The sequence below is a fragment of the Sphaerodactylus townsendi genome, linkage group LG05 (genome assembly GCF_021028975.2).
Source record: "Sphaerodactylus townsendi isolate TG3544 linkage group LG05, MPM_Stown_v2.3, whole genome shotgun sequence".
NCBI classification, from domain to species: Eukaryota; Metazoa; Chordata; class Lepidosauria; order Squamata; family Sphaerodactylidae; genus Sphaerodactylus; species Sphaerodactylus townsendi.
The window spans coordinates 100,399,398-100,413,445 of NC_059429.1; the positions used below are offsets into that span (position 1 = coordinate 100,399,398).

General features: G+C 48.4%; 1 protein-coding gene across 3 annotated transcripts in view; it reads left to right on the top strand.

The window, feature by feature from the left end:
* The window catches only part of CHD6 (chromodomain helicase DNA binding protein 6), a 139,655-nt gene that overhangs the window by 58,841 nt on the left and 66,766 nt on the right, over nucleotides 1–14,048 (top strand). For all 3 annotated transcript variants that reach the window (XM_048498809.1, XM_048498810.1, XM_048498808.1), the window contains one exon: nucleotides 12,884–13,380. In XM_048498809.1, the coding sequence (XP_048354766.1) occupies nucleotides 12,884–13,380 (497 nt within the window). The remainder of the gene's footprint in view (nucleotides 1–12,883; nucleotides 13,381–14,048) is intronic.

The following is a 14,048-nucleotide window of genomic DNA, read 5'->3' on the forward strand; positions in this document are numbered from 1 at the left end:
CTGTTGTGGGAGAAGCAGGCTGGGCAGTTACCGCTTGAAATCTCTAGGAAGGCTTGGCTGGCTGACAGCAAGTCATAAACAGAATGGATGGCGCTTGGGGCTGATCTGACAACAAAGGATATTAATCTCCTTCTTATGTTGCCCTCTCATTGCCATTCCTAAATATAGATCTTCTCTGCCCACTCTTCTGGAGAAGTCACTGTAGCGTCTGTGTTTTGTCCATTGTTCTTTCATCCCTCCTTTATTTTAATGTTTCCTATCTTACTTTATTGACTTACACTCTGTAGTTCTTGGGAAACAATCTGAGCTCAGCATCTTCCAGTGGGATAACCTTCTTATTTTGAAGAACAGTTAAAGTTCCAAATGATTTCTTTGACTCCCTTTTACTGGTGTCTTCAACTTTTCCTCTTTGTTTTATATTTATTTGTCAGTACACCTTTAGGCACAATCTTGCCTTGATTTAATCTTTCATTTGTGTCTCATGTTTCAGATACTGTTATACACCTGTGTGTACTCTGCAGAAGGGAGGACTTTAAACATGTACTTTTTCTTACCTGGGCTATGTTCTAAAAGAGGGATTTACAAACAGGTGAAAAACATTGGTTGGGTCCAATGTTGCCCTTCTGTTGGCATAAGTAATCTGGTACTAGTGGAAGAGGACTTATCCGTGAGCAGTTAATGTTTGCTCTGAGAGAGATTCATAGTAGCTACATAACTTTCTGTTAGCACTCAGCAATTATGCTGTTGCAGCTGTTACTGTATTGGCACCTTAACTGAAGCTTCCTGTTTGATCCAGTGACCTGTGGTGCACTTGTTTCTACTGTAGGTGGGGGACATATTAGATGGGTGTCTTCTCCACTAATAGCAAGGAGGCAGGAAGTCGTCATAAATTAACCGTGTCACTTCCCTTCTGGAGTTCCGAGGCCATTTTCAATCAGTATTTTTTCCTGCCTAGCAGGGAGTGCATGTGTGTGTGTGAGGCTCTTGGGAGAACTCTCAGTGTGTGTGATTTTCAGTTGAAGTACCTTGCTCCGGGCTCGGGGCAACCCTTCACTACTCTCCCCGCCTAGTTAGACTGGGAGGGAGAGGACAAAAAACAGCTGGGGAAAAAAGCTCACTTTCCCGCCTTTTTGCAAACCAACATGGCGTCGGGCTCCTTTACCCCGCCATGCCAGGAGTTCGCCAGATCTGCCGCGGAGGAAACTAGAGCAAAGAAAGGGGGGCGCAAACAAGCCCCTGCAGAGCTTCAGCCGGAGAAACCGGCAAAGACGCGAAGAAAAGACGAGGCAGCAGGACGCGCGGAGGCTCCTCCGGTGTCCAAGAAGGCGAAAGCGAAAGTTCTGCCTGGGAGCTCAGCGCCTTCCCAGGGCGCAGCCGAGACCGGCGGCTCCCCGACCAGTTCCTCCTACCCTATTAGGGAATTGGAGTGCTGTGTCACCCCACCGACTAATCCCACCGCGGAGGCGGCGGAAGAAGCGTCTAACAGCCCAGGGCAAGTACAGGGGGCCCGGGGAAGCAGTGGGGAGGGGAGCGACTCGGATGGCCAAGACAGTCCCACCCCCAATGATCTCTCGGTCTGGCAAAACGCGCCGCCAGCGGCTTTTGCGCAATTGCTCAGGGCCGAAATTGAGAAGGTATTAGATGCAAGGGAACAAAGAGCCATGTCCAGCGACCCGTTAGTTCAACCCCCCAGAGTGCAACCCAGCTCCTCAGGAGTGGCTGCTGTCGCGAGATACCGCGACCCCCTCGCCTTGCAGGAGGAAGAAGAGGAGAATCTAGAAGGGGAGGAGGAGGAAGAAGGGGCGAGGTTCTCAGATACCGAGGAACCTACCACAGAGAAAGTTGACCAGTCTCCTCAGTTCTTTAAGCAAGAGGACATCCAGCTGCTAATTAATAAAACTATCTCGGCGCTGGAACTCCATGACCAGGCAGATGCTGAAGAACCACCTTCACAGGATAAAACTAACAGCTCTGCCAAAACTATCAAGGGTTATCCTAAGGGAAAAGCTGATTACTTTCCACAAGATGCTGAAGGGCAAAAATTCTTCCCGGTACCAGAGTACTTTGTCAAATGCATACAAAGAGAATGGCTTAATCCCACCAGCCGTAAAGGGCTTCCACCAGCATATAAAAAAACATACCTTTTACCTCAACAATTCCATACAGTGTTGAAGGTTCCAGCTATTGACGCCCCAGTGGCAGTCCTGCACTCAGGAGCCTTAGTAGCTAAGGAGGGAGAGAGTAATATAAAAGATCCGTTAGATAGAAGAACCGAAGCACCATTGCGTAGGTCCCACGATTGGCTGGCGGCAGCAGTCAAAGCACTCATGCCCTCCTCCAGAGTAGCCAGGGCAGCCATGGTTTGGTTAAAAAGAATTTTAGATATGGTGCCAGCAGAGAGCACTGCCCTTAGAGAGGGAATAGAACGGGTGCTCATTGCTAATGCTTTTATAGCAGACGCAACGCTGGATGCCATTGCCATGGTGGCTAGAACTATGGCCTCCAATATGGTAGCCAGACGCAATTCTTGGATTAGACCGTGGCAAGCTGACATGCAATCAAAAAACGCAGTGGCAGCTTACTCCTATTACGGAGAACAAGTCTTCGGTAAAGACCTGGAGCAGGTACTAATTCAAACAAAGGATCAGAAGAAGGCCATGCCAAAAACTGTCAGACAAGACAGGTCACAAAACTTCCAGGGGGGCAACCGCTCCACATTCAGAACACATAAAACATTGCCCAGATTCAATAGAGAGACCAATCGCTCTTCTTGGCAGAACCAGAACTCCTTTCGGAGTAAAAATTCCTTTCGACCCTTCCAGAAACAAGGAAAAGGTTTCAAAACTGACAAAAACAAACAATGACTATCACGATCTACCGGTGGGGGGACGCCTGGCCTATTTCAACACGGCCTGGCAGGAACAACACATAGACATCTGGACAAAAGAGGTCATTACGTCGGGCTATGTAATAGAGTTCACAACAATGCCCAGACGACTTTTTGTCCCCTCACCTCTTTCCACAAACACGGAAAAGGCACAAAGGTGCATAGCTGCAGTCTCTCATCTGCTACAAATTCGGGTGGTAGAACCTGGCCCTCCACAGGAGAGGTGCTCAGGAACATATTCACACTTCTTTACAGTCCCCAAGCAAAATGGGGACTGCAGAGCAGTGTTGAATCTCCGCTATGTCAACAAATTTATCCGGCTACCGAAATTCAAAATGGAATCCCTATGATCCATAATAATAGCCCTGAGACACAGGGAATTCCTCACCTCCCTGGACCTCCAAGAGGCGTACCTACACATTCCCATCAATTCGGCTCACAAAAAATTCCTCAGATTCACAGTAGGAGAGGCACACTTCCAATTCCGAGCGTTACCGTTCGGGCTGGCCACTGCTCCAAGAACCTTCTCAAAGGTACTCTTGGGCCCTATCATACAACTCAGGGAACAGGGGATACATATTCATCCCTACTTAGACGTCCTGCTGGTGAGGTCACCAACCAGGCAGGCAGGTCTGAGGGACATAGCAAAAGTCCAACAAACACTACAGGACTACGGCTTTCTGGTGAACACGCAAAAAAGCTCCCTCATCCCAGCCCAAAGACTGGAACACCTGGGGGCAATCATAGATACCACCAGGAACACCCTCTTTATTCCAAGGGACAAGATCAGCAAGATCCAAAAAGCGACTACAGCAATCCTAACGTCGCCGCGTCCGTCCCTGCTACAACTAGCAAGCCTCTTGGGCTTATTCATTTCAGTAATAGACCTGAACCAATGGGCGTGGCTTCATGCCAGACCGCTCCAACTGTTTCTAAGACCTTTCCAATTAGACATCATCTTAAAAAAAGACAAAAGGTTGCTCCTGTCCACACAAGTACGTCACAGCTTAACATGGTGGTTCTCCAAGAGCAACCTCAAACGGGGCAGGTGCTACCTTCACAACTCCAGACCACAGATCTTCAAGGACTCGAGCTTGTCGGGGTGGGGGGCAACCCTAAACCAAAAATTCGTCCAAGGCAAATGGTCAAACCGCGAAACCTCGCTTCCCATCAATCTATTGGAGACAAGGGCAGTGTTTCTAGCCCTCCAGCACTTTCACAACGACATCAGGGCACAACACGTAATCATAAGAACAGACAATGTTACCACCAAAATGTACATAAACAATCAGGGGGGATCGAGATCCCCGAGGGTGTACAAGGAAGCCCTCAAGGTCCTCAATTGGTCAGAAAGACACCTGTTGTCAATAGAAGCGCAGTACATTCGCGGAAAACACAACGACCAAGCGGACTGGCTGAGCCGGCGACAAGTGCAAGAAAACGAGTGGTGCCTGAACACGGAAATCTTCCAGATGATCTGTCATCACTTCGGGGAACCACAAATGGACCTGTTTGCGACAGCAGAAAATGCGCAGACCCCTTTATTCATGTCCAGGATCCGCCACCCATGGGCAACGCACGTGGACGCACTGCTAGCTCCGTGGCCCCGAGAACTCCTTTACGCATTTCCACCGATCCCATTGATACCACGCCTTCTGAGAAAAATTCGATCAGAAAGAGCACAAGTCATCTTGATAGCACCAAAATGGCCCAGGAGACCGTGGTACTCCTCAATTCTAGAAATGTCCGTCAAACAACCTCTCATCCTTCCGGCAATTCCGGAAATGCTGTCCCAGGGCCCAATCTTCCACTCCAACCCCGGCTGGCTCAGGCTGACCGCGTGGCTTGTGAACGGAGAAAACTGAGACAGAGGGGCTATTCCTATAAGGTCACTAATACCATACTGGCTGCACGAAAACGATCTACGGTCAACATATATAACGCTTCGTGGAGGACCTTTGTCCGCTGGTGCCAGGGTCGGGACCTGGATCCGGAACTTCCTTCCGTTCGTAGCATCTTGGAATTTCTACAGCAAGGATTTGACCGTGGGCTCAGATGTGCAACACTGAGGAGACAGATTTCGGCGTTGTCTACCGTCTGCCACCTGGCAGAGGGCACCACTATTGCTAGTCATCCAGATGTAGTTACCTTTCTAAGAGGCGTTAAACTCTCACAACCACCAGTAATACATCGCTTTCCCTCTTGGCGACTACATGCGGTGCTTACGGCGCTTACCAAACACCCCTTCAAACCCATTCAGACTATCCCATTAAAATGGGTAAGAATGAAAACCTTATTTCTCATAGCCATTACCTCGGCACGCAGAGTTTCAGAATTAAGGGCCTTGTCTGTTAATGCTAAGCTATGCATTTTCTACAAAGACAGAGTCATACTACGCCTAGATCCTACCTTCGTCCCCAAGGTATGCTCTAAATTTCACCTTAAACAGGAAATTGTAGTACCAAACTTCATGCCTAACCCATCCCATCCCAAAGAGAGGGAATGGCACACATTAGACCAGGGGTCGGGAACCCGCGGCTCGCGAGCCGCATGCGGCTCTTCCGCCGCTGTTCTGCGGCTCCATGAGCCGAGCCGCGGGGCCCATCTTCACCCGCCCTGCAAGGAGCAGGGCGGGCGCTTCACTCGCCCGGCGGCCGGCCAGGCCGAGCCGCCAGCACCCTCTTCACCCGCCCTGCAAGGAGCAGGGCGGGCGCTTCACTCACCCGGCGGCCGGCCAGGCCGAGCCGCCGGCACCCTCTCCACCCGCCCTGCAAGGAGCAGGGCATGCGGCTCTTCCGCCGCTGTTCTGCGGCTCCATGAGCCGAGCTGCGGGGCCCATCTTCACCCGCCCTGCAAGGAGCAGGGCGGGCGCTTCACTCGCCCGGCGGCCGGCCAGGCCGAGCCGCCCTCTTCTTCACCGCTTCTGTAAGGAGCAGGGCGGCGCCACTACCCGCGGCCGCCAGGCCGAGCTGCACTCCTTTTCCACCTCCGCCTCTGTAAGTGAGGGGGGGTATGCGGCTTCTTCCGCTGTTCTATGGCTCCATGAGCCGAAGGCGGAGCCCATCTTCACCCGCCCTGCAAGAGCAGGGCGGGCGCCTCGCCGGCGGCGGCCGAGGCCAGGCCGAGCCCGGGCCTCCATCTCACATGCCCTGCAGTGGCCGAGGCGGTGAGGCGGAGTGCCGGGGCGGAGCAGGCAAGGTGGCCCGAGGCCGGAGGGCGTCTTGGCCGAGTGGGGAGGGGAGCGGGGGAGGGTGAGCCAAATGGCTCTTTGAGGGGAAAAGGTCCCCGACCCCTGCATTAGACGTTAGCAGAGCATTAAAAGCTTTCATAATAAGAACAGAGCCGATTCGCAGATCGGAAAACCTATTCATCAACGTCTCCCCTCCCAATATAGGGGCGCCTATGTCAACAGCTGCTATAAGCACCACGCTCAAAGCCACAATCATCGAGGCCTACAAGGCGGCTGCCCTCCCTGTACCAACGGGCATCACGGCACACTCCATCAGGAGCGCAGCAACCAGTGCTACCTTTCGCAATCAGGTCTCAGTCGAAGACATCTGTAGGGCAGCCACATGGTCATCCATCTCCTCATTTATTAGACATTACAAACTGAACTCCCTCGCTGCCACCGAAACGGCATTCAGCTGGAGGGTGTTGGAGAACATCATCGGGGAACAATGAGACCCACCCTAGTTGGGGACACTGCTCGGGGAGGTCCCATCTAAGATGTCCCCCACCTACAGTAGAAGGATCCATTGAATACTTACTGTGAAGGGTCTTTCTACTGTAGGTAAGGGGGACATCTTGACCCTTCCTGGTCCTCATTTTAACCCGATGACGGCCTCCAGGGATTGTATGGTTGTTTGGGTCTCCGGTTGAGCCTCATGTGTTAGTGTTATGTTAAACGTTTGGTTATGTGTGAAAGTTGTGGCCGGTCACTTCCAAAAGAAGGAGAAACACTACTAGGTCAAAAGGATGCTGATTGAAAATGGCCTCGGAACTCCAGAAGGGAAGTGACACGGTTAATTTATGATGACTTCCTGCCTCCTTGCTATTGGTGGAGAAGACACCCATCTAAGATGTCCCCCTTACCTACAGTAGAAAGACCCTTCACAGTAAGTATTCAATGGATCCTTCTCATGTTCCAGTCAGGAAAATCATGTGCCACCAGCATGTACTGGTTGCCTCTTATGGTTAGGGTTGTCAAACCTCAAGATGGGACTTTGAGTTCTCCTGGAATTGCAATTGCTCACCAGTCTACAGAGATCTGGACCTCTGGAGAAAATGGCAGTTTCAGAGAGAGTCACTCTGTGGAGTCAGATCCCTGCCTCTATCACTGTGCTGCTCTGAGGAGGGGGATGGAAAAGAAATAGCCCTTTCCTCTTCTGCTCACTTTTGGAAGAGACTGGAAGTTTCATTTGGTTCTCTTCCCCATTTTCAGGACAAACCCAACACAGAAGGCTTCCAGTGTGTGCTGGTACTGAAACCCCCAGGAAAGCTGATTGGATGGACTGCTCAGTGGATGGGATGGTGGAAAAGATCCATACTGGTGTCCAGAGTGACAGCATCCCTCACAGTTTTCTCTTTAAGAAATAGACCAAAGTGTTTCTCCCACTCAGCATTACCATACGTTAGCTGATGGTTGGATCCAACACCATGGCTTTAGGGGGAGCATTTCTTTTCTTTTTGCTGCAGATTTTTTTGCAACAGAAAATGCAAACCAAACAACTATGTCCAGAGCCCTTGATGCTGGACTCCCAACCCGGCTCCCTGCAGGGACCTACCTGGGAGGCTGAGCCAGCAGAAGGATGAGAGGAGCAGCCCCGAGGCAGTGTGGGGAAGAGCCACCCTGGCCCAGACACCTCAGAGACTGGCAGGCAGCTGGAACAGAAATGAGCAGCGGCCCTAGAGCTCCTAGCCAGGCACGCTTCGGCTGGAGTGAAGCCATGGGTGCTGGAGGAAGGGCGGAATGGGGGAAGAACATAGTGCCTCCCAGGAGCTAGAGCTGCCCAATGCTGTTCAAAGTGGAGAGTGGCTGAGAGATGGGCTGGAGCTTAAGAGCCCTCAGGAAGGAAGGGCCAGAGCATGGGGGCGGGGCCTCAGTTGGAAGCCCAGGAGACAGGAGGGGAGGGATATAAATGCCAGAGGTCCTGATGGCTGGGGAGGAAGGACAGACTTGCTGTTGCTCATGCGAGAGCCTTCCAGGCAGCCAGTTGGGTCATCTCTTGGCTCCAGAGGAGGCACCAGACCCTTTTTGAGGCCACAGGACAGATTCCACCAGCCCAGACAAGTGAGCTAGGATGGGAGCAATGACCCCGGAACCCAACAATTTCTGTCTGCAAATGTTCTGTGAAAAAAAGAACACAAAGCTCTTTCTATGAGTCTGTCTCATGTATATTCATATCTGCAGACATTTACTTCTATATTGGGAAAAAGCATGCAATCTGTATTATGAATTGGCAGACTGGATGTGTTTTGCTTCCATAGTATGCGTGGCAGAGGCACACTTTATATACCAGATTAGTTTCTGTGTTGGAAGAAGTGCAGCTCTTTATTGTTTATTGTGGAGTTTCAATAAGCAAGGGTTGTTGTACATATTTTTAAGGTCTTTCAGGAGCGATAGGTTACAGGTTTGGAACTGAGTTCGTTGGATGATGTTGGATTAATTAAATTTTTGTGGCCTTCTGAACTTGCCTAAGAAGCACTGGGAATCTGCAAATACGTGACCAAACAGCAAAAAAGTAGGTCATATCTTTGAGACCTACTAACCATGATGCATCTCTCTTACAGTGACTTTTGTTGGGCAGCAAAAATACATTCTCCCCTTCCATCCAGCTGTGGACATGCTTGAATTCCTACCATTTTGTGTGATGCATATCACCTGAATAGGAACACATTCCATGAAACTGAATTAGCTTCAGATCCTGGGTCTCTGTTCTAATAGGACCAAATAGCTTAATTAGGCAATATTGAAAGAAGGTAAATAGAAGGGTTATTCTTTTATTTTTCCAGAGAGTTTGACTGGCCTACGGCTACCCAGTGAACTTCCATGACTTAGTGAGGATTGGAAGTTGGCCTTCCCCGAATATTACTCCAGCTTTCTAACCGCTGTATATCTTGTCAAGGTTCTGCTAGTAGTCCCAGCCGTATGTCTGGATTCAGGTATGTTTGTGTTCAGGAATTGACTTTCTTTACAGCATCTATATTCAGGTTGTGTTTGTATGCCATTCTCTGAGATGCAGAGTAGTTTGGCATGATGCTTTTCATGAGACTGTTTGCGCCAGTAAAGATGTTATTTCATGAGACTGTTGTGTCTCTTATTGTAGAACTAGAGAGAAATACTGATAAACTATTTCAGTTGATAGATTCACAGAGCTGTTTTTCATGGGTTTAAATGAGATGCTGGGAGAGGGCAAAGGAGTATGGATAAGTTCCTTTGGTTACATCAGGCCTAAGGTGGTGTTTTTGGAGCAGATGCCAAATCCTGCCCTCTCCCAGAAGAAGGAACAAAGGAGGGTATGTGTTAATTAAAACAGTGGTCTGTGCTGGGTAAGTTGTGAAATATATTAGAATTTCAGTTGCCACAACCAGACATAGGGAGAATGTATGTTTGAGAACTTCAAATGTTAATGTAATTAGAAAGTGAGAAGCATCGTTTTAAACCGTAATGAATTAAATGGCAATTCTATCTCAACATATTTGCTTTTTCTTTCCCTGAAGTATCTCAGTTATGAGTCTACTGGGCAGAACATCAGACTAACAAAAGAAGGATTATTATAGTGACTATGTCAGATGTGTTATCTCAGTGTGTTATGTTCTTTCATTTTGATTTTGGGGCTGAAAATGGGAGTATAAGTTAAAAAAAGGGGAGAGTTACATCCAAGGGGGGTGGGTTAAAGGGCTTAAGGGAGCGGCACAGCCTTGTGCCAGTGCATTTGTCCTCTCCAGGGCACTTGCCCTGGCAGAGGGGGCAGACGTGGCTATGTGTCCCACAGCCCTTCCACTGCCAAACCTGGAAGTTCGAGCTGTGGCAGGGCTGCACTGGTGTCCAGCATGCGTGGCGAGGGCAGGCCAGGGCATTCCATCCCGGAATTTAGGGCTGGTTGCATGGCGCATCAGCCCTTGGGTGTATGCCACCCTTTTGGCAATGTATGTCCATTAAACCCTATGGGACTTTCCAGGGCTGGGGGAGTTTCAGAACTTTCCCGATCTCTCTGTGCCGCCGGAAAGCTCTATTGGGGGCAGTGGGACACATTTAAAGCCAATAATTGTGGCACATGCGTCTCACAGAACATGTTTTTTCCAATCTGATTTTGCAGGTGTAGCAATTCATGATCAGTGTGGTGTCTGGAGCAAGACTCAAAGAAATACAAAATAATTCTGGGCTTCATCCCTATTTCAAGTCTGTCAGTTTCTTTGCAAACAGTTTTGGTTATTTTTACAAGTATGAGAGTGGCCAGATGTAGCAGCATGTGTTCTGTTTCCTAGGATTTTACTATATGGCTGAGAATAGCTGTGCTCACCCATGCTATGAGCCAAGAGTCTTTCTCCTTCCTGAAGTTGGCCGGTGTGTCTTGCCACAACTAAATACTCTCTGAGCTCCTTCTATGTAATGTTTCTCTCTGTGCAAGTATGTTTGGAATGATGCCCATGGAAGAATGCAACACTTGGAAAATGTTAAACTGAATTTGAAAATACACATGGAGTTTCCAGAAAATATTTTTTTGTGCAGGAGTTGGCAGGAATCTAGCTTTTTCCTTTTATATGTTTCCTATTAAGTTCACATGGTTGTTCAGTTCAGTGCATCATTTTTCACTTGCGTTCACAGGATAATTCCAGAAGTGCAACTACATGTCCTTCTGTTACATCTCTCCCATCTGGTAGGGATGTGTGGTCATCAGGGTTAAGTGTATATTTGCTAGTCTCTTTTCCCTTTCCACTGATGTGTAAATCTCAAGGATTCCCTTGATTAACTTGGGATGGCCACAGATTTACCATCTTGTTTCTGCTAGTTACTTTACTCCAGAGTGGTACAAGCTCATAACGAAGCTATTTTTATATGAAACCTTACTGTCCTTGGTATCCAATGGATATATAAATCTAATCAAATGTACAAATCTAAAACTGGATTTCCAGATGGTTGCATAAGCTTTATGCAAGATTCGAATTGGGCATGACTTGGTGGCTTCTTTGAAGACACCAGTTTTACATGTGAGCCTACAACCCAACACTAAGTATTTCTTCTGCAAGAGTGTGGCTTGATAGGCACTGAAGCACTAAGGCCATGAGGCAGGAGCTTAGAAACTGCACATGCAGCCTGTGTATTTAGGAGGAGCTACCACTATGGCTGTTTCTTTGTACTTTACCCTCAGACTATGCTGCCCATGGCACATCTCATGTGCCACTCTTGGCTGAGGACTTATATGGAGAAGCAGCTGAGTAGAGCTCTGGAGTACTTAGCACTGGTGTCCTGAACCGTGAGGTCTCATTGATTTTGTTTTTGCAAGTCTGATGCTGGTAAAAACTATTAGTGGCAACAACTACAATCTCTTGACTTCTTGACATGACGATTCGCCACTGTGGTTAGAAAAAGATAGCAACTTTCACTCTCCTGAATAATGCCGGACTATAGAGAATGACTTGGCCAGATACCGCACAGTGAGTATAGTCAACCGAGTGTGCTGCAGTGGTGAAAAAGGCAAACTCCGTGTTGGGAATTATTAGGAAAAGTACTGAAAATAAAATAGCTGATATTATGCTGCCTCTCTAGTATAATCTTTCAGCCTAATTTGGAATTCTGTGTGCAGTTTTGGTCATCATATCTCAAAAAGGATGTTGCAAAGCTGGAAAAAGTCCAGAACAGGTCAACCAAGATGATTAGGGGGTTGGAGCACCTATAAGGACAGTCTGAAGAGTCTGGGACCTTTCGGTTTAGAAAACAGGCTAAGTGGGGACAAAAGGGAAGTTTATTAACTTATGCGTGAAGTAGAGAGAACTGACAAAGAGAATTTTTTCTTCCTCTCCCTAAATACTAGAACTTGAAGGTATCCAATAAAGCCAATGGGCAATAGGTTCAGGACAGATAAAAGGAAATGCTTCTTTACACAAGTAATTATTAAAATAAAGAATTTGCTGCCAGAGAATGTAGCGATGGCTTCATGCATAGTCAGCTTTAAAAAAGGATAAGACAGATCCATGGAAAATAGGTCTTTCAGAGGTTACTAACTACAGTGACTAAATGGAACCTTCTGCATTCAGAGGCAGTCACCCTCTGAATGCCAGTGCCTGGAGGCAACATCAGGGGAAGACCTTGGCATCTGTGCCCTTGTTTTTGGATCTCTAGAAGAATTGATTGACCACTGTGTAAGACCATGGGATGGACTAGAGGGGCAATTGGTCTGATCCAGCAGGGCTCTTCTAATGTTCTTATGGGAGTCGAAGTGTATCATCTGTCAGGATGTGAACATTTTTTTTATCTTTTCAGGACATGCTTGTTTACATTTCTTACACATGTCACTTCTGACATACTGCTGCAGCTGTCATTCACATCCTCTAGCCAGCATTGCAGGGACCTGGAGGGTCTGGATTGACAGGTTGGCAGCTGCTGTGTATGGGAGCAACTCCATTTTTCACATTATCCGAGGCCTTATTCCTCCAATTCTGTGTAAAGCGACCCCCTTTATCAGTTTCCTAACGATAAAAGGCAGTAAACCTGTGGGGTTTAGAGAGCGGTTGCATTTATTGTATCGTGGAAAGCAAATGCAGTATTGGGAACAGGTAACATGCCAATTAGCCTGCGAGAAATTCTGGATCCAGTGTGGATTTATTGACAGTAGCTGTTCACTGCCTTTTTTGAACACTAATTGTGCACCAACTCCCATTCAAAGTCATGCAAGCAGAACAAGGCCTGTTATTTAGTGCACCAGGTGTTATGCGCTGCATTTAGATATTTCATATGCACATGTGATGACAGTTCTTTCTGTTCTTTCTTTGTAGCTGGCACATTTTAAAGTGCTGACTCATTCCCCAATGTCTGATGCCTCCATTACCTTCGAATGCAAGCCACAGTCTCCTTTTGTCAGTAGCCCAGATCAGGAAGATCTGCATGACCTTGTGACAATCTCTGATTTGGCCAGCGTGAGCCTGGTCCAGAAGGACCAGCAGAATGTAATACCTGATGAGATTGTGCAGAACATGGTGACTTCCCACAATGGGGTGGAGGATGATGGAGGCGGGGGCACCGGGGTGAAGAAGAAAAGGAAGAAAAAAGAAGCGGGGCAGCAGGAGCTATGTGGCGAAAGAGACGCAAAACCAAAGAGGAAGAGAGAGCCTAAGGAACCAAAAGAACCCAAAAAGCCCAAGAAGCCGAAGGAGCCTAAACCAGAGGGCATCAAAAAACCCCGGAAGCCACGGGAGCCCAAAGTCCCGAAGGAGCCTAAAGAAAAGAAGAGCAACTTGGACTCTCCCCCCAAAGCAAGGCCCAAGAAACCTAGGTTGGTACTTGTTACTTTGTGCACCATATTCATTTGCGTAGCAGCTGTTTTTCTCTCTTCTGGAACTATTAACTTTGCTCTCTATGTTCTGATGGTATACTGGAAATGGATTGTTGTGACTGCATTTCTTTTTAATGCGAAGCATAACCCATCCCAGTGAAGCATTACATGAAACTACTCTGAGCTGAGCCTGCAGTGTGCTTATTGGGCAATTTATAGTTTGCATGTGCCACATGCTGTATCTCTATTCTGCAGCTTGTGGGAGGGCTTCCTTAAATTGCACTATATGTGGTTGTTCCAATATCATGCCCTGGACTGCCGGGTGCACTGGCGACCTCGTCCCACTGGATCTGACCTCAGAGTGGGTCTGTGCCGAGTTAAATTCCCCAGGACGCCCTTTCCAGCAGATGTTTGGTCCTAGGACGTGCTGCAGCCAGCTAGCCTTCTCCCTAGTCGTCCAGGCCCTTGGCCTTATATCCCTTCCTTCCCCCTCAGGCCCACCCCTGTGGTCCATCCCTTCCTCCTTGGGTCCACCCCTTCCTGGGCCATGCCTTTAAAGTACTTCTCCCTGCCCCCCTTCTCCTCTGCCTTGGTAGATGGTGGGTAGGGACAGTTATTGGGCCCAGCAGCCATCTCCCAACCTTCCAGGAAGCTCCTGGCCCTGGGCA